The sequence below is a fragment of the Falco biarmicus genome, chromosome 3 (assembly GCF_023638135.1).
Source record: "Falco biarmicus isolate bFalBia1 chromosome 3, bFalBia1.pri, whole genome shotgun sequence".
Lineage (NCBI taxonomy): Eukaryota > Metazoa > Chordata > Aves > Falconiformes > Falconidae > Falco > Falco biarmicus.
The window spans coordinates 120,325,927-120,351,421 of NC_079290.1; the positions used below are offsets into that span (position 1 = coordinate 120,325,927).

Consider the following 25,495-nt stretch of genomic DNA (forward strand, 5'->3'; position numbering starts at 1 on the left):
GCCTTTTCATGCAGTGCAAAGGAAAAGACAGGACTGTGTTTTCAGCTACAGAAGTAACAAGTGCATGGGAACAGAGCGAGAAGAGACTGTGCAGAAAGGTAAAGACTGAGAAAAAAGAAAAAGAAAGGTCGTCCTTGTCTGCAAATGATGGGACAGCTTTGAGGGACATTTCAGCTCACCTGACCGGAGAGGTTGGTGGGGAAGAAGAGAAGCACACCTGCCCGTGCCTGGGTCTGTGCTGCTGGCCATCACGAGGCAGTCAGGATGGACGCCTGTCAGTCAGCGACAGGCTGCTCACCTCATCTCATCAACTCAAAGCCAGTCAAGGCTCCTGCTCCAGGAGAAGTGCTGACTGCCCCGACTGCAGAGCATGCCTACACAACTAGCTCAGCCATCGTCGATGCCTCTGTGACATCCACAGGCATTCCACAGAACAAATCCTACCCTTCACTTCCAGCTGCAGCCACGCTGAACACCAGGACAAGGCTCAAGGGATAAAAGGAATGGGACAGGAATGAAAATATACACCACTGACTAAGTGGAAGTCAAATAACTGAATGTATCAAACTGAGGATGTGAGGGTGTGGAGGAAGCCAAACCATAACTTAAGAAAGAAGGCGTACATTAAACCCTGGGTCTGCTGCACCAAATGTTCTAATAAAATTCAGGGACACACGGCTCAGAATGACTGGAAACACTGTGTTAACATTTAAAAAAGAAGGTGAAAAAATGATTTTGGCAACAAATTGCTCACGTCTGACCTCAACAGTACCACAAGGCATGTAAGAGGTTCTGAAAGAAAGGGTAGAGAAAATACTGCAATTACACACGGCACATATTGCGACAGGTGTTCGTCAAGAGGAGGCTAACCCAACAATTTCCTTATCATGGGAAAATAACTGATCTATCGCACAAAGGAAGAATGGCCAATCTCATTTACCTGGAATTCAGCAAGGCATTTGATATGGAGAACCACCAGCTAAGACAGAGAACATGAGGACTACCAGAAGCCTTGTTATATGCACGAACACCTGACCTGAGGGGAAAAGCAGTTGGCAGAGCACTAAGCAAGAGCATGACGCTGAAGAGCAATTGCTAATGAATTTTCTTGAGGACCATTCTTAACCCCAGTGTCATTTAATATTTTTATTAATAACTTTGGCACCGATTTTAGACATTCACCAATGAAATCTGCTGATGTCTTCCCCATACGTCAGGCCAGATAAAGTAGCACTTGAAATTACGCAGGAAAAAAAAAATAGAATGGAGTACCAGAAAGGAGATAAATCCAGCAGCAAAACGCAGGTATGCACTTAAAGCGTTATCCCATCAGCTGGGAACTTGCAGTTGATAATAATGGATGAGAAGAACAGGGTGTGTGACCAGTACAGGCTGATCATTACCTGCTACAAGCATGCAGTAACAAAAAGAGGCTTCCAGAGACATTTCTTGTGAACATGGTGGTGCCGGTGTTGTTGCACCAGGCCCCCACGAGCTCTTCCCCAGAGTGCTGGGTGACACTCCGGTCACCTCATTAAGTTTAATTCAAACCAACACTAGGTAAGGATTGCTGAGAGCCTTCCTTACCAGAGCAGCTAAAAGGCGAGCTCCCCTGAAGGATACAGCTGCCCTCTTAACTAATTCCAGAAGGAGAACTAAGCTAAAGACAATGTTAAGACAAGAAGACACAGATACAAAGTTGCCCAAGAATAAATCTGGGCTAGAGACTACAACGTGGTTTCAAAAAATTCAGCAGAAAACCTTGCAGTAGCCTCCAGCGGAAAAGCAAAATCCCCAGCTCCATAGTCAATTAAAGCAACACCGTATGCTGCGGTGCCTGCAGTGACAGGACCCAAGGTTCAGTGGTCTAGAAGGTCCCTCCAGTCCTGTTTTTCAGACAGCTCCAGATCAGATCTACCTGTTCACAACACCTCACAGCCCATCCCTGTCCCTATTAACAGAAAGAAAACTTCCAGTTTTCTTGCAAAACTGCTGTCTCCTGATGTACATACAACTTGATCTGTTTCCCCTTGTTTTCATGATTATGCCTTACTTAGCGAGACAGAATGCCAGGGTGCGGCTGACCTAAGGGCTGCTGCAGACCTTCCTTCTTCTGCCCCAAGCACACATATGAATTCTCCACAGAGAACAGTGGTCCTCCTGTAAAGTGAGTTTGTTCTCACAAGCTGGAACTGAGACCAGCTCCCAGTTCTAACCAGTGATCGTTTTCTAGAAGAACCAGCCCCACTCAGGCACACGAGCACCTGTACTGCAGAGGAAACAAGGCAGGACACACAGAGCTGAAGGTGAGACCATGGCAGCCTTGACACTTGGTGTGATTTAAACTGATGTACAACTCTATCCTAATTCTTCCATGACCATCCCTAACCTCTCAAAATGCCAGTACTGTTTTTTTTGCTCTCACCAGAAGCCACTGGAATGTGTAGATAACAATGTTTACAATCTTCTTTCAGGTGCTTGAGAAAGGTGTTAGATGACCAGATGCCCAACAATCCCTGAGACATCAGTTACGAGCTACAGGACTAGGTGTTACCACTTCTCTGGATTGTGCTGAATCTTTCCTTAATCCCTGCAAACACTAAAAACAAAAGAAGACTTCAGGATGGGTAGGTCTCAGCATTGTGTCATTTATCTGGTGCTCTGCTTGAGTTTCCCTGAATTCTGACTTCGGTTTTTACACTTTTCCACCCTGCCAGACAGCTCAGCTCCTAGACCCACATTGCTGACATCTTATGGTGGTTAGAAACCACGTGTGAGAGTTACAGGACCCTCTCCATCCAAGCCTGCTGCCATGCCCAGACCCCGAGTCCTCTTTCTTCCATCCTGGCTTTGCTCTATCTCATGACAAGAGGGTACTTCCACACTGAAAAATGGGTATTTCTTCTAACGCAAGGTTCCCTAGAGCGGTAGCCTCTAGTCCCAGTAACTAGACATGCTGCTCCTGGACTTGCCACAGCAGCCAACCCACTTCCTACAGCTCCTCTTCTTACAGCACAGCACGGCTCCCTGGCATTGCTGGCTCCAGCATGGCTCTGCACAGCCCCAGCCTGCAGGCAGCTGAGCAGCCAGGGAGGAAGCAGAGGACAGTCACTCCGAGATCCTCATGCGCTTTAGACTCTTGCTAATCCCCTCCCCTGAGTACGAGTGCTATCCAAGATGCAACGAAGCACCGTGGCATTAGGCCGTTGCCCCTAAGCTTCACGCTTAGCACCTTTTCCTTAGACAATTCTTCCTAAGTGCTTATCCTTTTACATCAGAAATTCTTGCTTTTCTCATCAGAGCCACAATTATCCAAAGGACTAAGTCTGGAAAGACCTCAAACAGCATGACAGCTATCTGCTGTCTTGGGGGCAGGAAGGCAGTGGAGGAAGCAAGACAGGAGAGATCAGCACAAGACACCTGCTAACTACCTAAAGAGATGCAGGTACGTTTCATGCTCTCCATGACTGGCAGTAGTGCTTCCAGAGCCCCACAACCAGCCCAGGCAGGCAGCTATCACCCCAGGGGTTGCTGCCACTACACAGCACTGCAGGGAAAGCTACAGGTCTTCTTATTTTCCACCACTTTCACTTAAGAGCAATTTTGCAGCCTGACGATTTGCATTGTGGCATGAACTATCTTGCCAGGGGTGTGTTGCTTCAATGCAGTGGAGTGTCAGCCGTGCCAAGAAAAACAAAGCCACCTATGCCTCAGATCACTGCAGCGTGCATCATCCCTGAACAGGCTACGCTTTCACTGAGGGCTGGATGTGCCGTCTGCTGGCAGCAGATCCATGGCCAGTGTGGAAACTGCCCTGCTAGCCTTTCATTCCATTTCTAATTACAGTTTACTTGCTGCATGTTATCACTCTTCTATTTCTCATGCAGTCTTTCACCTTAATTCCTAACTGGATGAAGTCACCATAATCAGATTACAGGAAGCAGGAAGGACCGGGGCGGGGAGGGGGGGGGGGGGGGGGGGGGGGGGCGGGGAGCAGGGAGGGACAAGGAGAGGAGGGAAGACAAGGAGACAAGCACGGATGAGTGGAAACCTACAGGCAGAGATGGAAATCAGACTGACAGGCAGAAAATACTGCAACTTGAATCCTGTGCCAAAAGAGCCCTGCGGACACGTGCACGACACTAGGTGTGATGCAATGAACCCTGCAGAGAGGGCTCTGAAACACACGCCTGCCTCCTGAGATAAAGATAAAATCTGGGTTAAGAGCACCTGGGGTCCCTACAACGCCACCCCCGCCCCAGCTCCTACCTGGTAGATACCTGTCGTGGTCGTACTCGTGTGACCGCTGCATGTGGCTGCTCTGAGTGAAAGGCTGGTTCCCAAAGAGGTTGTCACTGCGAAGATTGTGGCAGAGCTTCTCCAGGAAGCGGAGGACGTAGGTGATACTGTTTACTGCTGGCAGGTTCAGAGTGTGCTGTTCCCGATCAAACACAGCTGGAGACAGAAACAAACAGAGCCCAACACGTAAACCCCCAGCAAAGGCAGGAGACTACGCCCAGGGCTGCACAGCCAGCTTCTGTATCTCAGCATCGCTGGTCTAGACTAGAGCAAACAAAAGCCACTGCCTTCCGCTGGCTGCGCGCTGGCGAGCTCGCTTCCCTGGGACAGGCTAAAACCAGCCTGCTGCACCCAGCACCCGGCCGGGGCTGCAGGGCCCGCGGAGCTGCCTTCGAGGGAATGGAAAGGCAGTTGAGGAGGGGCCCGCACTCTCAGCGGCCAGGTAAACACGGGCTTAAAAGCAAAATTAAAAGCCAGGGTATTTCTTGTATTTCCGTCAGGAGTTCTGAAAATCCCACCCGTTCCGCCTCCTTCTGGGGGCTCGGGCAGTGCTGCGGGGTGATGGGCGAAGCACAGCGCTGCCCAGGCCGGCAGCAGGGCCATGGACTGCCTTCTCCAGCAGCTGTGCCTGGCGGCCACGCTAACTGCTCTGCTCCCAGTCAGCCACTAGCTACTGCTTCACTGACACAGATGTTTGGTGAGAAAGAGAAGACAGAAATCTGTCTGTCCCTAGCCCATGACTGCACCAAGCTTCAGGAGAGACATCTTCCAATGAGCGAGTTCTTGCAATGGCATCTCTGGAGGCTAAGTGCTGTGGGCCAGTTCTCACCTGAGATGACCTCTCCCCCGTGGCCTTGTTTTAAGAAGGAGAAGACTGTTTTCTGATGATAAGCGCAATCAATGCAGGCCTGTACTGCTTGCTGCAGGACAACAGAAGCTCGAGCTGGTCCAAAATGGTCCGGCAGCTGCTGAACTTTCTTCTTGTCTAGGTGGGGCCCAGTGCTGCCATTCTTGTTCAAGTAAATGCAAACTGCCAAGATGAGAAATGTGTTTGCCATTAACCCACTCAAGAAAGCAAGAAACAGATGCCAAAAAACCAATTTGAGAGATGCTGAGATTTTAAGACTCTCAAATCACTCACAAAGGGGAATCCACCACAACTGCCTGTCTGTACCCTAACAGCAAAGCCGCTTATAAAGGGGAATCACCTCTGAATCTTCCTGCCTCACATCCACCTTCCAAGATGCCGCTGTTTCTCCTACACTTTCCCCTGTAGTCGGGCTCCCAAAGGCAGGCTGCAAAGTGGCTCCCATGCCAGCCAGGTAAGGTGGCTGCCATGGTCAAAGGAGATGAAGGAATGCAGCCCCCACTTTTTAGGGAAACTTGGTTCTTTAGGTTCCTCTGAAAACTGGCCAGCTATGTTCTGGGGAAACAGGGCTCAGCCCTTATGCAGCGTTTGACTGAACATATAAAAAGCAGCTTTACATTAGACTTTCCTGTCCAGAATCATCTTCAGCTACATCTTACAGCTGTAGCAGAGCATACACTCCGCACTGCCACCCCTCCTGTGCTCCCTTTTGTCCCTGTTTGCCTCAATATCCTGGCTGAAGCTGAACAGATCCCTGTCACTGTCATTCAGCAATTGTTCTGCATCTCGCTGTAGCTTCAGCAGCTGTGCTGGGCACGGTCTGGGAGAGCTCATGCTCTGGACTCACGAACAGTGCTGCACACTGTACTGCCTGGGCACAATGGGCCACGAGAAGTGCCTTTTGAGAGCTGTGAAGTCACTAGCATGCATGTGGTAACTCAGGGAAAGGGGTCCTTGCACTGAACAGATGGACCTGCAATCTTCCTATGACTTCATTATTTCCGAAACAGAGAGAGATAAACAAACAGCTGATCTGAACTCATGTGCCTCTCTTTTCCTCCTGACACACTCTCTCTTAGGCCAGCCTTTCTGGAATTGTAACATTTGCTGGTTTACAGTTTTAGGAAGAAATGGAAGTATCTCAGCATGCCGTTTTCTGACTGATGCTGCTCCTAACTGTGCAATCTTGTCAAGAATGCGGTTCGAGACCCTTACCTGTGGGAGCCTGCATGGCAGAGCTGGGGATTGTAGCAGCGTCCTGGGGCACAGTGCTTGTGTCTGGTTCTGGGGTACTGGTTGTTGGAGAGGTGGGTGCTGGGTTCAGCAATGTCCTAGGTTTCCTCTGCAGAAAAAGAGGAGATATTTCTCCTTTTACCCCTGCTCTCCTTTACCACCCACGATCACTACACTCTCTCCTCTGCATCCAACAGACAAGGCACTGTGGAACATGACACACTTCTGATGGTGATGATGGGGAGTCTCAAGAACCTAGTAATCGATAAGTGTGTATTTTATAAACCACAATCCTGAAAAAATAACAAGCCTGAGATCTGCCACCTCTGCTTGACTTAGACTAGCTACACACGATGGATGGAAGAGCTTATTCCACCATTTGGCCATCCTGTCATAATCACAGCATCTGCCATGCTACTTCACAGCTAATGCAGCTCCAAAGACACAGTTTCTTGATGGAAATGATCTTTAGGACACAGACATTCTCTACAGCTCTGGGGCTGGACTCTGAGGGACATTCCCAGCCCACAAACCCCTTTGGTCTCCTACTTGCTGCAGTCATACAGCCAGAGGCTGAGACAAACGTGCACAAACACACGCATGCACCATCCCATGGCAGACCTTGCAGCACCTGCTTTTCACCCGCCTGCATCAGCATCAGCTTTTACCTTACTGCCAGGCTTGGGGCCTCTCTTTCTGGGGAATTTCAAAGGCTCCACTGACTTGGAGGGTGTAGGCATGGGGTGATGGATTAGCGCTTTGGTCGTTCGACCACGCTTCTTCCCTGTTTTGCGACGCCTTTGCCCTTGTTGATGACCCAAAACAGTCTTTGTGCTACTGTGCATGCTAGGTTTCTCCGAGTTTACTTCGGAGGCAGGTAAAGGGCTCTTTGGAATCACAACTGAAATAAAAAGAGAAAAAGCAAATATAATTAAATCAGGCGAGAATCAAAACAAGAGCAGCCTCCATCTTTATACAGTGTCACATGGAAAAACCTGGAGTATTCACAGCCCCCTGAATGGAGGCTACTGCTCTCCAGGCCAGAATAAAAACCAAATGCACTGATCCTTGCTTCAGCACTCGAGCTGTGGGACACTGTGGCTTAGCCTGGATGGGCTGAACTCCAGAAGGATCACGCTTTCAGCCATACCTTCCTTCCTGAAAATAAATGGCACCTACACTTCTTTCTTCTGCGAGTGGTGACCTGCCAGTGATCACGTAAAATTCACTGAAAGCATTCCTACAGAAGGATCAGTCAAGACCTGCCTGACAGTCACAGAGCCAGTGCTGTGCTGGAAATCCCCTCTCTCAAGGCCGAAGTCAGATTTGCCCTGTCCCTGAATTACCAGTGAACTGCAGGGGAAGGTACCAGCTCCATCCTGGATGCCTGCAAAGACCATTGCTCCTGGCCATGAGTAATAGCTTATCTTAGTTGGATCAGCTGACCTGCTCCTCACACACAATGCCAGATGTACATGAAATGCCAGCACATAATCTGTTCCTTCTTATCTTCTCACACTTTCTATGACAAAACCAGGTTTCTGGTGTATTTGCCCACAAATACCCTGAATTTGGCCATTGATCGTTCCTAAGTCCGCTAAAGGCTAGAGATAAGCTGGCCCAGTTCAGCAGACCAATCTTTCCTTTAGATTTAAACTTCTGCTGAAAAGAAACAAAACAAAACCCTCCCAGATTTTTAAAAATGCACAGTGACCTTTAGGATGTCTTGTTTCTCAGACCTGGAAACCTCACAGTGTATTCAACATGGGGACTCTGAATTTGAAACCCCTCTCACTTTTAAAGTGAGAGACTTTATAGTTAAGGAGAGAATCTTGGCCAAGGAAAGAGAGGGCATGCAGCCCTAACAGTGGCACAACTGTGGGTATATGAAGAGATTCTTAAGTTTTTTCTAACGAGGGTTTTATGAGCAGTTACTGTGAGGAAGGACTCATTCTCTTGGCACAAAGACACCATTTCCTACCAACAGCTCAGAAATAGCAACTGAGCTGGGTCAAACTTCCCAGCGGTGTGGAGAAGTTCAGTGGACTGCGAGGTGACAGCAGCAAGCCCTGAGACAGCAGATACTCCAGGGATGGGGCAGCGAGCTGACGGCTCTGCTCACTTCTTCACTGCTACTGCATACTGCCTGGTACGGGGATCAGTGGCAGCTTATTTTGGCCTTACGTGAATGAGCCACTGAAGGTGGAGGATCCTGCTCTGCTCTTTTGGTCTGACTCCACTCACCAGCTTTGACTCTGGGATACCCTGTGCTCTTCATGGGGAGACTGGGCATGAACCTGGCTGCCAGGCCCCAGAAAACCTGAGCAAATAGTTCATTCAGGCAGTTCAGAACCAGGGCTGGCGTTATCTCACAGCAGGACCAGATGGCTTCACACAGGCGGACACAGCAGCCAGGCACTCCTCCAGGTCCAAGCAGCTGTTGGGACACCCAACCTCCAGCCACACGGGTATTTCTGTCTCGTTGGCACACCACAGCCAGCCATGCAGGGGCAGGAGGGCAGACAGAGCTGACCCCCAGCTGCCAGCTCAGTGTTGCAGTGGAGGCCGCTTGCCTGGGGCTCCTTTAGGACACAGAGGTCAGCAGGAACTGCAGAGGAAGGCCAGGAACACCGGGCAGCACTCCTGCTGCTGCCAGTGATGACTGCTGCCACAGGCAAAGTAAACCTTGCATACACTTTGCTTCCCCTGGCTGCTGTGAGATGATGAACTCTGCTGTCCCTGCCCTACTGCACTGAGCTCCTGGGTGTTGCTACAAGCAGCCTGCACAAAAAGTGAGGTGCGGAATGTCCCACAGTCATCTTCAAGCAGTTTACACCCACCCTAACCTCATTTTGCACAGACGCAAATAATGGTGCATGGTGCATCAAGGAACCAGCCCCATTCTGCCTGTCACGTGGGCAGGGTAAGATTTCTGGTGCCCTCAATTTTTTTGTTTAGTTTTAACGTTATTTCCTTGCTTTTGTGCATCAGTGTTCTTATTGGATACTGGGGAGAAGTACACAGTCATTCACCTAACTTTCCAAGTAATGTCTTTTATTGCGTCAAGCAGATACAGAGAATTGTGGTAGAAACAATGTTTTACTATTCCTTCAGATATTAATATATTAGCAGCAAGACTACTTTGCTGGCAAGAAAAGGAATAAAGTAGCTCATGTGCTTCTTACAGTTGATGGTTTTCCAGGACAGTATCACCTGCTACAGGTGACATCTGGCACCAAGCTGCACTAGCAGAGAGGAATGGCACAGACAGGACAGGCACTGATCGCTGAATCACTGTGCCTCCAGCTTTTCGTGTGCATGGCTCATCTCAGCGGAGAAATATTTGTATTAAAGGATTTACTAGCATCCTGCAAGTTGATAGAACAAGGATAAACAGAGGTAAAATGCTCTGTACTTCAAAGAAACTCTTAAACATCAGAGAGATGTGTAAACCAGTGAGGGGGCATTTCATTCGCAATCTGCACCAATGCTAAGTGCCTAAACAAAGCTGTGCCGCAACGAGGTTTCTTGAACCTGGAAGAGAAACTGAGGGTTCTACAGACATGCTGTGAAGCAAACACAAGATCTCAGTTTTACTAGTTGAAAACCCACAGAAATGGTGCATTTGGGAAGCTGGGATGCAGTGGGCAGCTGAACTGCACCCTTGGCTCCCAGGCTGGAATGACGTCTCAGAGAAAATCCAGTGGCAGGGAAAAGGAGACTGATGTCAGGTGAACTCCTGCTGTGCAAGCTTTCACTGTATAATTTTATAATAACAAATTATTTCATCTTTTGGTGCAATAAATGCTAGAAAGATCTGTTGTCCATCTCAGCCCTGAAGATATTATGGGTAATGTTAGTTTACCAGGCTTAAGGAATCAGTTTTGGTTTTAGGGCAATAAAAGCCCATAACTCGGTGTGAACAGACCACATGATAGGAAACCTCACTTCATTCACCCAGCCAGAGGAGTTTCCACGGTGCCTGCCACCCCTGGCAGCACGTCCCTGCCACAGCCGTGGCTCCTGCAGGGATGGAGGAGCCGCTACAGCTCAGAAGACTGTTCAATGAAACAGGGTAAGTTACAAGTGCAGCCGGCTCAAGGCATAAATACACAGAAAATTACCTAGATTGTTGCTTTGTGCCTAACAGTATTGCTGAATACGTTGCTGAATATGCACTAATATTTTTTCCTGTGGCTGCTTCCATGAGACTAATACAACGCACAGACATTTTTCTGACCTGGAGCAATTTAATGAAACAAGGTCTTATAATCCCACGATCCAACACCATCCTGCAGGCTTGTCTGGCTTGTTGTTTGATTTTAACCAGAACCTGAGAAAACACCAGCCTGTGTTAATTCATGTCTCTTGCCCCGACCAGATGTACTGAGCTGCACACCATCAGCATAATGAGGAGACACCAGCCACTTCAGAGCAGAGTTGTCCCACCAGCTGCATCCATGCAGCAATGGCACGGCCCCAAAAACACAGTTACTGTTGGCCACACTGCTGTCTCATCACTGAGGCATTTACAACCACTTCCAGTGACTCGATGCTTCCTACAGAAGCCTAAAGTTTTTGCCAGGTGCCTGTTAATTTTCCTTCAGGATTTCAGCCCCTGACATTACAAGGACATGGTCAAGATGCACAGGATTGCTGCAGCAAGCAGCCGTGCAGACTGCTCAGCCCTGCTCGTGCCCAGCCTGACATCCGATGAGCCCCAGCAGTGGTAACAGCTGTGGCAGCAAGCAGGCTCACCCCACAGCTGCAAACCATCGCCCACATATCCTTTAACTGCCAGAAGTTACAATTAACAGCATTTCATTCCGCTGGTGATGGTGCCAGCCCAACAGTGAGCATCTGCCAGAGACATCCCTACCTTCTTCTTCCTTGTACCACTGTCTTCACCTCATGGTGAGCCACTGAGAGGAGCCAAATTTTCAGAAAATCAAGAGGGGCCCTCTTAAAAAATCAACAGTTTGCTGTTGCTGAGAAAAGGAGCGTCCCTCTGCCCCACAGCTTTGGTGCTCACATGAGCTCTGAGCAATCTGATGTGACCCCAAAGCTGGCCTTGCTTTAGGCAAGGTGCTGGGCCATGCAGCCTCCAGAGATCCCGTCTGACCTGAATTATTCTGTGATCTGAACTCATGGTTAATCATTTCAGCTCATTAATGGAACAGGAAACTAATCAACAAGGTTTCTGCTGGCTGAACTGTCTTGTTTTGGGTCATACAGGCATCCGGCACAAGGGTGGACATGGAAGAATGGGGTGGCTCCTTGCTGGGCTGGCTGGCACCAGGTCGGTTTGGCTGCAATGAGAAACATCACCCTAAAGATGCAGAATCAAACACTGCTGAGCTTAGAGCCAAAGAAAAGACAGGCACCACTGACTGGGCCATTAATCACTGAAGGATTAGTTCAAACAAGAGTTCCAAGCTTCCTGCAGAAACACAGAGACTTGACAAGAACTGAAGACTTTCAGGCCCTATATCCTAATGCCGAAATATCCCTTGCCAATTGACACACAGCACGGCAGCACCTGCAGCTGCCCACCGCACAGTGACTCCAACTATTATTTACAGAAGACTGTAGAGTTGCTGTCCACACTTTTGAGTGTTAGCCAACACTAGAAAGCAGCGTTTGTCACTCATCAGCTTATCTCAGGACATGTCACAGCTTGAAGACGACAAAATTATGGTCTTGGGATAAGAATAACAAAGCCAAAACATGTATGAAAACATGGAGCAGAAGAGTTGAAGATGGAGAACAGTTTCCTACCTTTCTCTCCGATACACCAGTTATTTAACACTCTGCATTTACTAACAGCTGCTGGATCACAAAACCCAAAATCTCCATTTCATGTGCTAAGGGCTACCAAACTCCCAGATGTAGCCACAGTTCACAACCATTTTCTCTAGAGGTATCAGTAATGACCACTACAGTGTCCCAGAACACAGGAGGTGGTTTCTGAGAAGACTGAACATGCCATTCACATCCATTTCCGAGCACCTATGAGGAATGCCCTGCAGGCCACCCGTCCAGCAGTTCTTTGGTGCTCCAGCTGTCCCCTGTCCCACCTTCAGCACTGCACAGTCAGAAGCAGGACTCAAATGAGTTAGAGACACACATTTAAGATAAGCAAATTTACCAGAGAACAGAAATCTTGTTGGAATCTGGCTGCATCCTTCCCTGGATGCAGCAGTTCAAACCTAGACATCCTGAAGGCTGGAGCTGGACAGGAGCCAGAGCTCAGTGCCTGTCCAAGAATAAGATGTGAAAGCTTCAAACCTCTGTGCTTCTCCCCAAAGCAGACACCACTGGCCACCACGAGCACAACTGGGACATAAATACAGGCACTGGGAAGGCTCAAGACTTCGTATGTGCTGAGCTCCCAGCAGGCTATACAATCGTAACACAGGAGTAAAGTTCAGAAAAGTTCAGTGGGCGGGAGACACGAGCTCCTTGCAAGGACAGGAATGAAGAACAACCCTCCAAACCCTGGAATTTAAAAGACAGAATGTAATTATTCTGATAATTTTTTCCTGCAGGAATTCTTGCTCTCCAGCCTAAAATGTCTGCTTGAGCTAAGGCTGAGAGATCAGTGGATATATCTAATGCAATAATACAGCAAGAGGATCCAAACACTGCATGATTCGGCATGTTCCAGATGTCTTCATGATTAGTTACGTTAACTCCCAAAGATGCAGTTTCTTTTTACACAAGATTTGTCTAGTTTCAGCTTTCAACTACTGAAACTCACTGCTGCCTTTGCTGAAAGCCATGAGGTGCTTTATTCACTGATCCCTTCCCAGACCTCACTGGCCAGTGGTTACACGGCAGCACACAGAAAAATGCAAAACCACGGTCCCTAAAACTGTCTCCATCTTGCTTATCCTGATGATTGGGTTGCATTTTAATGTCCATTTTTGAGCAGGACATCGATAAGCACATGAAGAAAAGTGGTTACTTAAAACTAAAGCAATGCCTTACACATTTGTTGAACCTGAGGAGGCTGTGAACATTCATCATGAGTGTTCCATTTCTTAAATGCTTCAAAATCTGCACAGTCTGGAGCAGCAATTTTCTTACTTTAATTGTTTGCATGCGCCTGGATGAGCTCTGCGCGCTGCAGATGCCACTGTATATCCCACTGGCATAAGCTGTGGCATTTTTATGGTTGTTTTGTTTTTTGTAAATAAAACAACTGAAAAAAAAAGTCTCAGGAGTCACAGTGATAGCAGCAACTGTTACTTGCTTTATGCACAAGTCTTACATTTACAGCTCTCAAGGCAGCACTCCTGTGTGCCCTAAACCACACTGGTAATTACACTCAGCATTTTCCAAAGACAGTGCAGCCAGGGATCTTAAAAACCTCCCCAGGCGTTCACTGCACCTTGTGTCACACCTCGGAGATGCTGGGCAGCAGGCTGACAGCCAGAGGTTTAGTAACTTGCCTGAAGTGTCAGACCAGTAACAATATTGCAAAACATCCCAAGTGTCCTGCCTCTACTTATAACCACATACGGATACATGAAAAAGAACAAGTGAAGACTGCAGTCGGTGCTGATGGAGCTGAAGACCAGAAAAACCCTATTCTGGACATGCAGGATCTGCTTACATGAATCAAACAACAGAACGCACAACCTGAAGAGACCAAGGTTGCCCTTCTGTGCATCACCATCCGTCCCATTCACCCAGTCATTTGCTAAACACAAGCAGTTAATTTTACCCAAGCACAAACTGCCTCTGGCTGAAATATTTTCTGAAACAAAACACGGCTCCCAAGAGGAACCTTTCCTACTTGGGCAGTGTCAATACAGCTTCTGTAACAGAAATGTGGCCTTGTGAACCTGGAAGGGTCTGCACTGGTTAGCAACCACGTGGACAGATGCAACAAAGCCTGCCTGCCTTTCCACAGAGTCTCTGAGATCCTCACCAAAGGCTTTTATAAAACCTAAACGGCCACTGGATAAGAGGAAAGGTTTCTATATGGATAAATCAAGGGTTAGAAGAGGTAGGGGCAAACAGTCATTCTCACAGAAGAGAGAGACCTATGTGGAGGACACTGGGATCTGCACAGGCATCTGCACTGCTCAACATACTCATGAGTTACCTGGTGAGGGGGTAAGCGCGGTAAAAATTTTTTCGGATTCATTCACACTTCCCAGAGCACACAGGACAGTGGTAGCCTGTGAGCAGCTCCAGAGAGAAGCTAGGAGACTCAGTTTCTGGACCAGAAAACAGCAGGTGACCACCATGTTGATCAATACAAAGCAGTAAGTGTGGAGAAAAACCAGTCCTACCTTCAGATGCAAAATGATGGGCTCTGAGCTGCCAGGTGCTCCTCCAGGAGGGAGAACTTGAGCTGTAACATTCACTGCACAAGAACAACAGCTCAAAGTGCAGCAGTGGCCAGAAAAAGCCAGGGAAAAAGATTCCACTTTGGAAAAATGAGAAATCAGGACACCGGACATCATGGTAGAAACCAGCTGAAGAGAAATCCTCATTTACACTGGCTAAAAATCAAGCACAGAGCCCCAAAACTTGCAGTTGATCCATGGATTCTCATTTCTAGAGTTCCAGCCTTTCCAGGGAGATCTTCAGCCAGCCTCCTGCATGCTGAGCCACCCCGAGTCTGCCCTTCACTGATCCTATTAAGGAAACTCTTTGACCAGATAGAGCATTTTTAAGAGTTCCTTCCCACTGTTTTGGCTCTTCTGCTTAGCATACAATGTAAAATACCCTTCAATGTTTTTACCCGGTTTGCAGCATCATTTCAGAGACAGTACCTGTTATTATTACTTAGCAGTTATTGACGCCTTTTAGAGTGTAAACATACTTGCACAGACATTCCTCAATGCAGGAGGAAGGTGTTTTGAGACCCAGCACAACAAGTGTTAAGGATGTATAACACAATAGACTTATTCATCAAAGTGCCCTGGGGGTCAGCACAGTCCCCGTTTTGCTGATGGCAAAATAAACAAGAGATAAGTGACTGGCTCATGATCAGAGACAAAGACAGCGACAGCACTGTGAAGAGCAAAGATGCCCAAATTGTTGTCCTCAGCAAAAGTCATTCTCAGATTAGTGCTGAGCACACAGATTTACTTAGTCCCAAAACCCTGGTCTTAATTTCTCCCCCATACAGGAAAGAAATCAACTGCTTTGTAACCTCTGGGTAGCATTATAAAATGAATGTGTAAACTGAGTTTTGCATCTTTTTTATAAAATACTACAAAGGCTAGTGTTTGGATAAGGGAAAATGCCATCATGCCTGCCACCACTGGAGCAGCCAAGCAAGCTTCTCCCCAGATAACAGCTCATAAGCCCCTCATCTCTCAGCACGTTTGCTGTGGAACATCTGCACAACTAGCCATAAACGGCTCACGCTGCCAACTTTATGTCTGGAGCTTGGAGACGCAGCACATTCCTGCTTCTTCAGCCCCTCTTTCCCCTGCCGTCCCCTACTCCAGCTCCCAGAAGGCAAAGCAAGGGAGCAGAAAGACCAGGGAATGGACTTGGCATCGGCATTTACACCATCGAGAAAAATGGCAGCTTTGGGCAGTGGGGCTGGTTTGAAGGGTTTAGCGTGCAGATCTGGATTGCACAGGAAGCCCTCAACAGAACTACAGCCCATACTGCCACAGCGCTGTTACTCATTCTATGCAGAGTATCCTCATCACCCTTAAAGAAATTCTCACCTGTATAAGCCAGTGTCCAGCAATCTTTGTAGCTGTTTTTACAAAGCTGGCAGCCTTGGCTGCACTCTTTGCACCAGCATCATTTTTTATTTCTCCAGTGCTTAGACAACTTACAATAACATAATAAAAAACAAATTCATTTCCACACCTCAGGAAAACCATTGTATTGCAGCTCTTCCAGGCTTACTGCTTCAAGAGAGGCCACCAGCAGAGCACATACCCACAGGGGGCTACCAAAACACCAGGGATGACCAACACATCTGGTCCGCATAGCAGCCCTCAGGCAAATCCCAGAGCCAGGGCTTAGGAAGCAATCAACTTGCAGATGGGGTAAGACTTCAACTTGTGCAAGCGTGCCCAAGCCAACCTGAACTCCACCTGCAGCACGACAGAGGTCACTAGTTTCTTCAAAGATTTACAGCCTGTGAGAAGCTTGCAATGGCATGGCCGTACTGCTGTTTATATCCAGTGTGTTCAGGGGACATACATTCAGCGAAAATATGTGGCATGGGAGACCACCACGGTCCATCTACTGACTGATCATGTACCAGTGGGTTTCCAAAACCCCATGTCGAGAATGGTTCTGTACTCCTGCTGTAACTCAGGCTATTCAGGACTGTTCCTGGGGTTTCTGCTTGTTCTGATCTTCTCTGAAGCTCTTTTTTTAGCTTTGGCTTCCTGGTTAAATATCAGCAGAACACCTTCAACATATTAGTGCGCAAAGAACAAGGAGACTTCTAGGCGGTTTATTCCACCTTTTCTTTTTTAAAGCTGTTCAGAATTTATAAAAATACTGAAGATGAAGAGGAGAATTGTGACAAGCCGCAAAAGGTCTGACCTTTGTAATAAGTAGGGCTGTATGTTCAGTACAAAGTTCCTAGACTCAATAAAAATGAATATCATGGCAACCTATACCTGTTTGCCAAAGCCACTGTGAGAGTTGGGCTCAAGAGCATTCACCTCCCCTCTCCAAAAAAAGCGCTCAGACCTTCAGCCTACACAAGCAGAGCCCTGCTCCACGTCCCATCAGCAGAAGTGTTGTTACTGATGGGAGATCTTGCAGAGATGGCACAGCAACCCCAGTGCTACTGACCCAAAGAGAGGAAGGCTTCAACAGCGAGGCTCCTGTAGGAACGTCCTGCCAAGACTCCGTTAACATCCTCAGATTCTGAAACCTTGTTTTGCGCCAGGGAGTAGCATGGAAAAGGGAAGGAAACATCCTGAATACAACCCAGCCTCTGTGAGTTATGAAATATTTCAGAATAAAACACATGAGGAAGAGTCAAACTGGGAGGAAGGCCTAGACACTGATAATAAGGACAGACACGGGGACAGTGGAAACTGCCTTTCCCAGGCCAGCTCCTCTCCTCAGAGGCTCTTGCCAGCCCCACGACATCACACAGTGACATCGGGTCTCTGGCGCGCCAGATTCACCATTCCCGCTGAGCCACAGATTTGCCGTTTGCTGAGCTGCAGGCACTGCCAGCACCCAAAGCCGTGTGTGTGTGGGGGGGAACAACAGCCCACCCTCACCCTCCTGCAGTGCTGGGCTGCGTTTCTCCAAGCCTCCAGACCTCCAAAGCCAATGCATATTCCAGGACACACATCCAAGCTGAGCCAGAATTACTGCTAAGTGCCTTGGTGCTGTGCTCCACTGGCTCAAGACATTTTTTTGTATCTTCTGACAGCGGTCTCAAAGGCAGTGGCACCCAGGCACCGCGGCTGCACGTGCCTTAGACTCGTGCATAAGAAAGATGTGGAACTTTTTTGTATAACCTTCTCCCGCTGTCAGTACGTAAGCTCTACCTGTGTGGTCCCAAATGCAGCCACCACACACAAACGATCATCACCCAGCTTGATGTATGAGCTTCAGATACCAGCTCAGTCCTGAACTGACAGTAATTAGTACTTTTCCATCTCCCCCAAGCAGTAAAGCAGAGGAGCTCACCTGAGCAGCACCCTGCCAACTACTCCTGGTGGGGCTCCTCCACCCACTGCTGTGCTCTTACCCCGAAGGAGGAAGAGAAACCAAGCAACATCAAAAATAAAGTCATAAAATACACATTACCTTTGCCCATGGGCAGAAAATCTAGCATCCGATCATCATCTTAATTTGAAGACACCAAGCTGTCAACCAATAAATCACATGGCAGCAATGGTGGTGAGGAATGAAGAACTTCACGAACTTTCTATCCAGGGTCGGCATTTTGTGCCTCTGTGTTACCTCCCGGCTCAGCACCCACGCAGGTGGGCCAGGCCCTGCCGGCACGCTCCGGTCCCTTCGGCAACATGGGTGGGCTGTGTAACACATGCAACAGATGGCGAGTCCAGCAGTGGCTGTGAGCTCCACTTCAACGTATCCCCATGGTAACTATCTAAAACTATCAACTTAGGCTTGCTTTGCAAGCAGAGCGAAATGCTCTCAAGGCAGCCAAGCCCAGGGAGAGGGAGCAGCGTGCTGACAGCTCCCAGCAGACCCCAGCGAAGGCAGTCAAGGCAAGTGCCTGCTGTTAAAGTGTGCCGAGCACCAGGGTCTCCAGTGCCCTCACTGCAGCTGCCACCAGCGTGGCCACAGCGGCCGGGAGGACATGTGTGCTTGGTGTTAGCTCTCCCTGCCCAGCCAAGCTTCCCGCCAGCTGGGCTGGTGCCAAGGCAGCAACTCCACTCCTCCAAATTCCAGCGCTGGAGCTGCTTCCAGCTCTGCCCGCCCAGCCTTAACGCTTTCACTGCTGCCCCTCTCTCACACCCAGCATGGCATCACTCCTCTCTCTGTTACAGAGCATCCAGAAAGGTGGAAAAGGGTGTAACGAACCCAGCATGGAACTCCAGAGGAACTTGGCAGCAGCGGGAGGCATAGCCCAAATGGAGGCATGGTGCAAGGACCTTACAAGTTACAGACTTTGACGGCTATACTTGCGACTGTGGGCAGGCTGCTGCAGGCTGCATGCGTTCCTGCACCCTTGTTTTTAAGGTTACAGTATTTTCCTGCCCTCCAGCAGTGATGTATGAAACATGGTGGAGCAGATGTCGGGGACGCTGTTACAATGGAAAAGGTGTGTTTATGCATGCATGTGTGGGGAAGGTCCTTGTGCAGGTACAGATTAAAAGTGGATTTCTCCGGACCTGGAGAACGAGCTGCTTTTCAAGAGGCCAGGGAAGACTGTCCCTGCCACAGCACCTTCCAGCAGCAGTACAGTTGGGACCATGCACACAGCCACGGCGCCCAGCTCTAAGGGCTCCTGGGAAGTCCTGTAAATGTCACACACTTCCTGAGGCAAACCACAGCTAAAGCTCCTGACACTGTAGCATAAACCCCAGAAAAATGCATGCATTTCTCTGAAATTTAAAGTTCATGTTTAAATCAAAGAGTTCTACAAGCTTTCTTGTGCAAAGACCCAGATCTTGCAGAAAATCTCAGATTCCTGCACCCACAATCAGCATGTATAGGCAGAAGGCCCTGATTCCATCTGCTCAGTCCCTTTGTCCCAGCCTGTGTCCTGGTGTAGGGAGATGCTTCATGGCCTCACCTCCTCAGGTGAAGAGCTCAGAGCTGGAAGCCACTTCACAGAGGTACCTGAGAAGACCTCAGTTTGGTTTCTCTTTCTCTGGGGGCTCACAGCTCTCCATCACACAGACCACTTCAGGAAGGAAAATAACTTCTCATGGATCCTCTTCCAATGTGTGTTTCCTTAACTGCAAAGAACTGAACTTTCCTCTTGTCTTTGCTTGGTTGCAAACCCCAAATTTCCCATGGAGAACAGAAGCAGACACATCTGTTGCTATAAAACCATCTCCTGGCTGATGGGAGATTTCCCTCATCCCACCTCCCTGCTGAGGGCAGGTGGCCCCAGAAATGATAATCATTAACCAGCCTCTTATCTCTTCCTTCTTTCTTCTCAGTGATTTTTATCACAGTCTCTTATTTCCCTCTTCAATCTGTTTTGCCCTGAACCTTTGCAGCAGCACCTCCATTTGTGTGTGTATCTCTCTCTCTCCCCAGACATGATTTAAAGTAACTAAGCAACAATCCTCATTTTTTAGGTCGATCCTAAATATTGATTTTCTGTACTCTTATAATGGAGAGAGACTCTCCAAAGCAGCTTTCCAAATCAACGCTCCACTTAAGTCAGCAACCTGAGAGCAGGATTGTTACTACCCTGCTTAAGATCCATGAAAGCTTGAGTTGCTTACACACTCCCCAAGGAGTAAAATGCATGCAAAAAGTTTTTCGAAGGTACTGTACTGGTTTTGGCTGGGTTAGAGTTTACTTTCTTTAATAATAGCTTGCATGGTGCTGTGTTTTGGATTTGTGAACAAAACAGCACTGGTAACACACCCATGTTTTAGCTATTGCTGAGCTAGCCTTGCAGTGTCAAGGTCTTCTCTGTTTCTCATGCCACCTTGCCAGCATGTAGGCTGGGGGACACAAGGAGCTGGGAGGGGGCACAGCTGGGACAGCTGGAGCAGAGTGCCCCAAGGGATATGCCAGACCATATGATGCCGTGCTCAGCAAGAAAAGCTGGGGGAAGAAGGAGGAAGGGGGAACGAGCAGAGTGATGGTGTTTGTCTTCCCAAGTCACCGTTACACATGATGGAGCCATGCTTTCCCGGGGGTGGCTGAGCGCCTACCTGCCGATGGGGAGCGGTGAATGAACGCCCGGCTTTGCCTTGCGTGTGCAGCTTTTGCTTTACCTGTTAAGCTGTCTGCATCGAAACCCATGAGTTTTTGCACCTTCACCCTTCTGATTGTCTCCCCCATCCCACTGCTGGGGTGAGTGGGCAGCTGTGGGGAGCTCAGCTACCTACAGAAGCTTAACCTATAACAGCTAACCTACATATTTTACTCCTTCAATCTCCGCTTTCCTCCCAGTTTACATTTCTACCTAACATTGCTACAGTGCACAGATTCGTACACTCCTTATGTGCATCACAACTTAATACTGAACAAACCTTGAAGCTTTCTGCTTGAGAAGTATCAGCTACCTCCTCCTGACAAGCTAGCTCGTCCTGACAGTGATGTAATTATCAGCCTGGCACGCAGAGAGCTGTTCCTCCTCACCGTTTGACCTCCCTTTCCTCCCTTCGCACACACATGCCCTGATGAAAGCTCCCCTCAGCGTGGCTGGCTGGGCCCCAGCTCCACCAGCACCCTACCCAGTCGCCCCAGCTAAGCAAACACTGGTGGGAGCGGAGGATGTGCACTGTATCTACTACAGCATCGGCTCACCACTACATAACTCACATGGAAAAGCACAGAGACCTGGCAGATGAGGCTAACCCCTACCCAACACACCTTTAGGGTCTACTGCTGAAAAAAATCCATGTCGTTAGTGATGCGCATGCAGGATATTTTGGTCTCACTTTTGTCTGCTGCAGTATCTAAAGACGGGGAAACATCATTCTCCTCTGTTTTGCCGTAATTCTGACTCCACCATGCAACAGGAAAGTCCAAAACTTTTGCAGTAAGTTTGGGTTTGATGCCCCATGCAACCTTAACTCAGCTGGTTTATGCGTATGTGCTGTGACAGATAAATATTTTTCAAACCATTTTTCTCTAGGATGACTGCTTGACTTGGTAAAAATGGATGTGCAAACAGCTCTTCTGGAAATAATAAAAAAAGAAGCTAATTTCTAAAACTCTGAAGTGAACCCACAATCACGAGGTCCTCTGTACAAAGTAACTGCAGAAACTACTATTAACACAGCCTGCCCTTCCAGCAGAGCCCAAAGCTGCCATACAGCGCTTAGTTTAACGGAAAGTCCACCTCACCTTATATCCTAAAAGCCCTGGAGATGTGTTTAAGGGTAAAAGACCACGTGCGTAAGAGGCATGACAAGACATATGAGATGCTGTACACTACATGTGAGGCATGGAGTGGGGTTCCTGGGCAAGAGACAACTCTAGGAGCATCCCACTGGCATGGGTGGGAAGCCAGAGGAACCTTGCTGCACACCCACAGAAAACCCCCTCCCTTTTGGGATGGTCACAGGGACCTGCCTTCCCTGACTGCTGCCACGCTGGTGTGGAGGAGCTGAGGATGCACAGGACGAGCTCTGCCACGTTTTGTTGCTTTGTAAGCCCAGCAAAGCCACCTTCCAACCCCAGCCCACAGACAGACACAGAGCAGAAAGGGGATGAGGACCGGCTGCACGTGTAGGTACCCCTGGAGCTAAGTTTTTCCCTGCAGTGCGTGTTTATTTGAACCTCCCAGCTCCAAGGTAGACTGCATCAAGAGAGGAGCTCCAGGAGATGCCTGGGAGCCCACAGCCATCTGGCTGCCGGCCGTGGCACAGCTCTCCCAGCAGGCCACCGCACAGACAGCTCGTCCTGACAGTGATGTAATTATCAGCCTGGCACGCAGAGAGCTGTTCCTCCCACCGTTTGACCTCCCTTTCCTCCCTTCGCACACACATGCCCTGATGAAAGCTCCCCTCAGCGTGGCTGGCTGGGCCCCAGCTCCACCAGCACCCTACCCAGTCGCCCCAGCTAAGCAAACACTGGTGGGAGCAGAGGCCCCGGAGCCAGAGGGGGGATGTGCCCAGGAGAAGCCCCACACTCCTCCACCTCTGCTGGCAACCAGCAGAAGGGACAGATTAGAGCTGAATTAAGTTACCAGCATTAAATAAACATGCCTAGCCTCTTTGAAGTTCTGCTTCCCTTGAACATGAGCTCATTTCATGAGGCCTCTTTTCATCAGTTTCGATGGAATTAACTCTTCACAGGACTTCACCGCTCCCTCGAGCACCTCACCCTCCCGGTACCCATCAGCTCAGGGCAAGATGGTCAGTCCAGTGTGTGAGCAGAGCCAGGTATAACCAGTTAGCATCGACCTCCTGTCTCCCTCCCCGGGTCTCCCTGATTTAAGGGGAATTCCCACCAGGAAAGGGAACCTGCCCAACAACACTGCATGGTCTTGCAGGCTCCAGGCTAGCACACAGGGAAGCTTTATGGGAGCTGCAGGAAAGGGGCATCCCTCTGCGAGAAGCATCCTCCAACCCTGCCAAGAGCAGCATTCTCAGGACCTGGGAGGACTGAAATCAACCCTCCTCCAAAGCAGGGCTGAGGAGTAAAGAAAGGAAGAATTTAATTACAGAAGAGGAGAGCTCCCAGTGCTCCCTTCTTTTGGTTTAATCCCACAAAATGGAATTTGGAAAGTCTGGGTCAGGAAAAGGGAGGCGGTAGCCACAGAGAGGAAAGTAAAATACCACAAAGACAAGGCTGATCCTGACTCCACGGCATTTTTGCATGGCTCCTCTTGCCCCAGTACTTGAAAAACACAGCAAAGAGAGCAGAAATCTGCGTGAGAGCAAGGGCTGCCCCTGCCGGGGAGTGGGGAGATGTGACTTTTGGGGTTCACTGTTTTTGTACATGAGCAGGAACTGCAGAGTCACTGCCGATGGAGCCGATGTGAGAGGGAGAGCCTGTCGCTGCTGCCTGCCAAGGGGGGAAGTAAATGCTTCTCATGATGGCTCCAAGTTACCACAGTTCCAGCCCCATGATGGAGTGCTATTTCTGTATGCTCTGCTCACTCACAACTTCAGCCCCTGGCACAGGGAGGCTGGAGAGGAACAGAACTGCCTGCATTGGGTGCCGTGGGTCAGATGGAGGTTGCCACTCCTCCTGGAAAGGCAGCTTCCACCTTGCTCCTGAAACCTTCCAACCCCAGTTTAAGGCCAGAAAAGCTCCCACCCAAGACAAACATGTCTTTAGCCACTCATGCAGTACCTGAGAAGCACCTTGGCGATGCTGGGCAAGAGCCCCTGACTCCAGGGCACTGCTGAAGAGGTCACCCACCGGCTGGGAGGTCCCCAGCAGCTCTACAGAGCCTGCAGGGTGCTGGGAACATCAAGGCAAAATGCAGAAATCCAAGATAAACAGTGAGAGTGACTTTTGGTTCCCAATCATAACAGAAATCATCTCCACTCGAGGGGAGCCCACAGCCTGGCTTGCATACAGGCCATGTGAGATGATCTAAGGCAACCTGCCCTGACACCAGCCTTGCAGCACAGAGCACAGAACTAGCTCACATCAAGGGACAGCAGGAAAGCACCAGCCTGACAGGTTAGCACAAACTGAACCTGGATTTTCAAGAGGAACACTCTCATCAGAGAAATGCCTTTCCAAAGTAATGCTTGAGCTCTGGTAGAGAGATTGCTCTCCTGCCTCTTATTTCATTGACAGGCATGTGCCGGAACCACCAGCCAGCAAATGCCAGAGGGATGTGCACAGGGACAAAGACAGCTCCTCTGGTCCTAAACACAACTGCAAAGCTAGCAAGCCAGAGACACATCTGAAAGTCTCAACAGCCGATGCTCTGACCTTTGCAAGGCAGGAAGTTCCACAATACCATTCCCAACCCGCAATCACGGTTCTAGGAACAAGGCAAGTACAATCTGATTCAGACCTGCTTTTTCCACATTCACAGTAGAGATCACAGAGCAAGATAACTGTCAGTACAAACAGGCACAGTTCTGCAACTTAAATAGTTTTATTATTCCCTTATTTTATCCACAAATAGCCCAGTCCCCCTGTGAAAAAGTCCCCAGGAATGTGTGTTCCAAAGGCACAGGAAAGACTCCAAGGAAGTACCTGAAGAGGAGCAGACCTCATCAGTGTTGTACAGCACCACCATCCCTCCAGAGAGCCATCATCCTGCCCATCTTTACAGATGACTGTTCCTTAGCACCTTGACGTCAGGCTGTTACGCTGCTTATAGGTATGACCATCCGTACCTTTACCATGCATGAAGCAGCGTAAGAAAGCCAGACAGGGCACCTAGGTGTCCTTGCTGCTAGCCTCTGCCTGTTTTGCTGCTCTTTGAGAGCTGAGCGGAGAAGGAAGACAGCTAAGCAATAACATGGGCCTTACCTTTTGTTCCAGGGGGCTGCAGATTATCTCCAGTCAGCGAGCACCAGCCTACGGGAAAGATGTCCCGGGAATCATATCGGCACCAGTAATCGAAGGCACCTCTCCAGCCATCAAATGTTATGAGGACCTCAGAACCTCTCACCTCCCCAATGGTGGCCGGGCAGATGAAGTGAGGGTTCTTCCTGTCCACTGCCTCCAGCTTCATACCTGTCTTGAAGAAGTTTTGGGATGGAGATGGTGGTTCCTACAAGGACAAATTGAAAATGTGCTGAAAGAGGATATGCTAGCACCTCCCCAGACCAGGGCTGTCTCCTCCATCAGCAAACCCACCTCCACGAGCAGATAAGGAAGACAGCCCGTGGCCTGGATCTGAACCCCAGTTAGGTGTGCACGTGCTGGCCTAGCTACGCAATCATGTGCCCTTAAGTCAAGAGGCAACGAAGTCCACTACTGAATGGTCTGCCACCACCTGGCTGCTGGACCCAATCCAGACAGTGCTACATTAACGCTGCACCCTGCCATAAC

The 25,495-nt window shown here is 49.1% G+C and overlaps 1 protein-coding gene across 11 annotated transcripts in view; it reads right to left on the reverse strand.

Annotated features, from left to right (window-relative positions):
* Positions 1–25,495, reverse strand: part of SCMH1 (Scm polycomb group protein homolog 1) — a 71,579-nt gene that overhangs the window by 12,846 nt on the left and 33,238 nt on the right. For 10 of the 11 annotated variants that reach the window (XR_008820738.1, XR_008820739.1, XM_056331585.1 and 7 more), the window contains 5 exons: positions 24,971–25,214; positions 7,069–7,301; positions 6,383–6,509; positions 5,129–5,329; positions 4,270–4,455 (listed from right to left, as the gene is read on the reverse strand). Coding sequence is in view for 9 of the 11 variants with exons in the window: in XM_056331585.1 (XP_056187560.1) it covers positions 4,270–4,455; positions 5,129–5,329; positions 6,383–6,509; positions 7,069–7,301; positions 24,971–25,214 (991 nt within the window). In the remaining 2 variants the exon portion in view is untranslated. The remainder of the gene's footprint in view (positions 1–4,269; positions 4,456–5,128; positions 5,330–6,382; positions 6,510–7,068; positions 7,302–24,970; positions 25,215–25,495) is intronic. The other variant, XM_056331591.1, reaches the window with a different exon arrangement.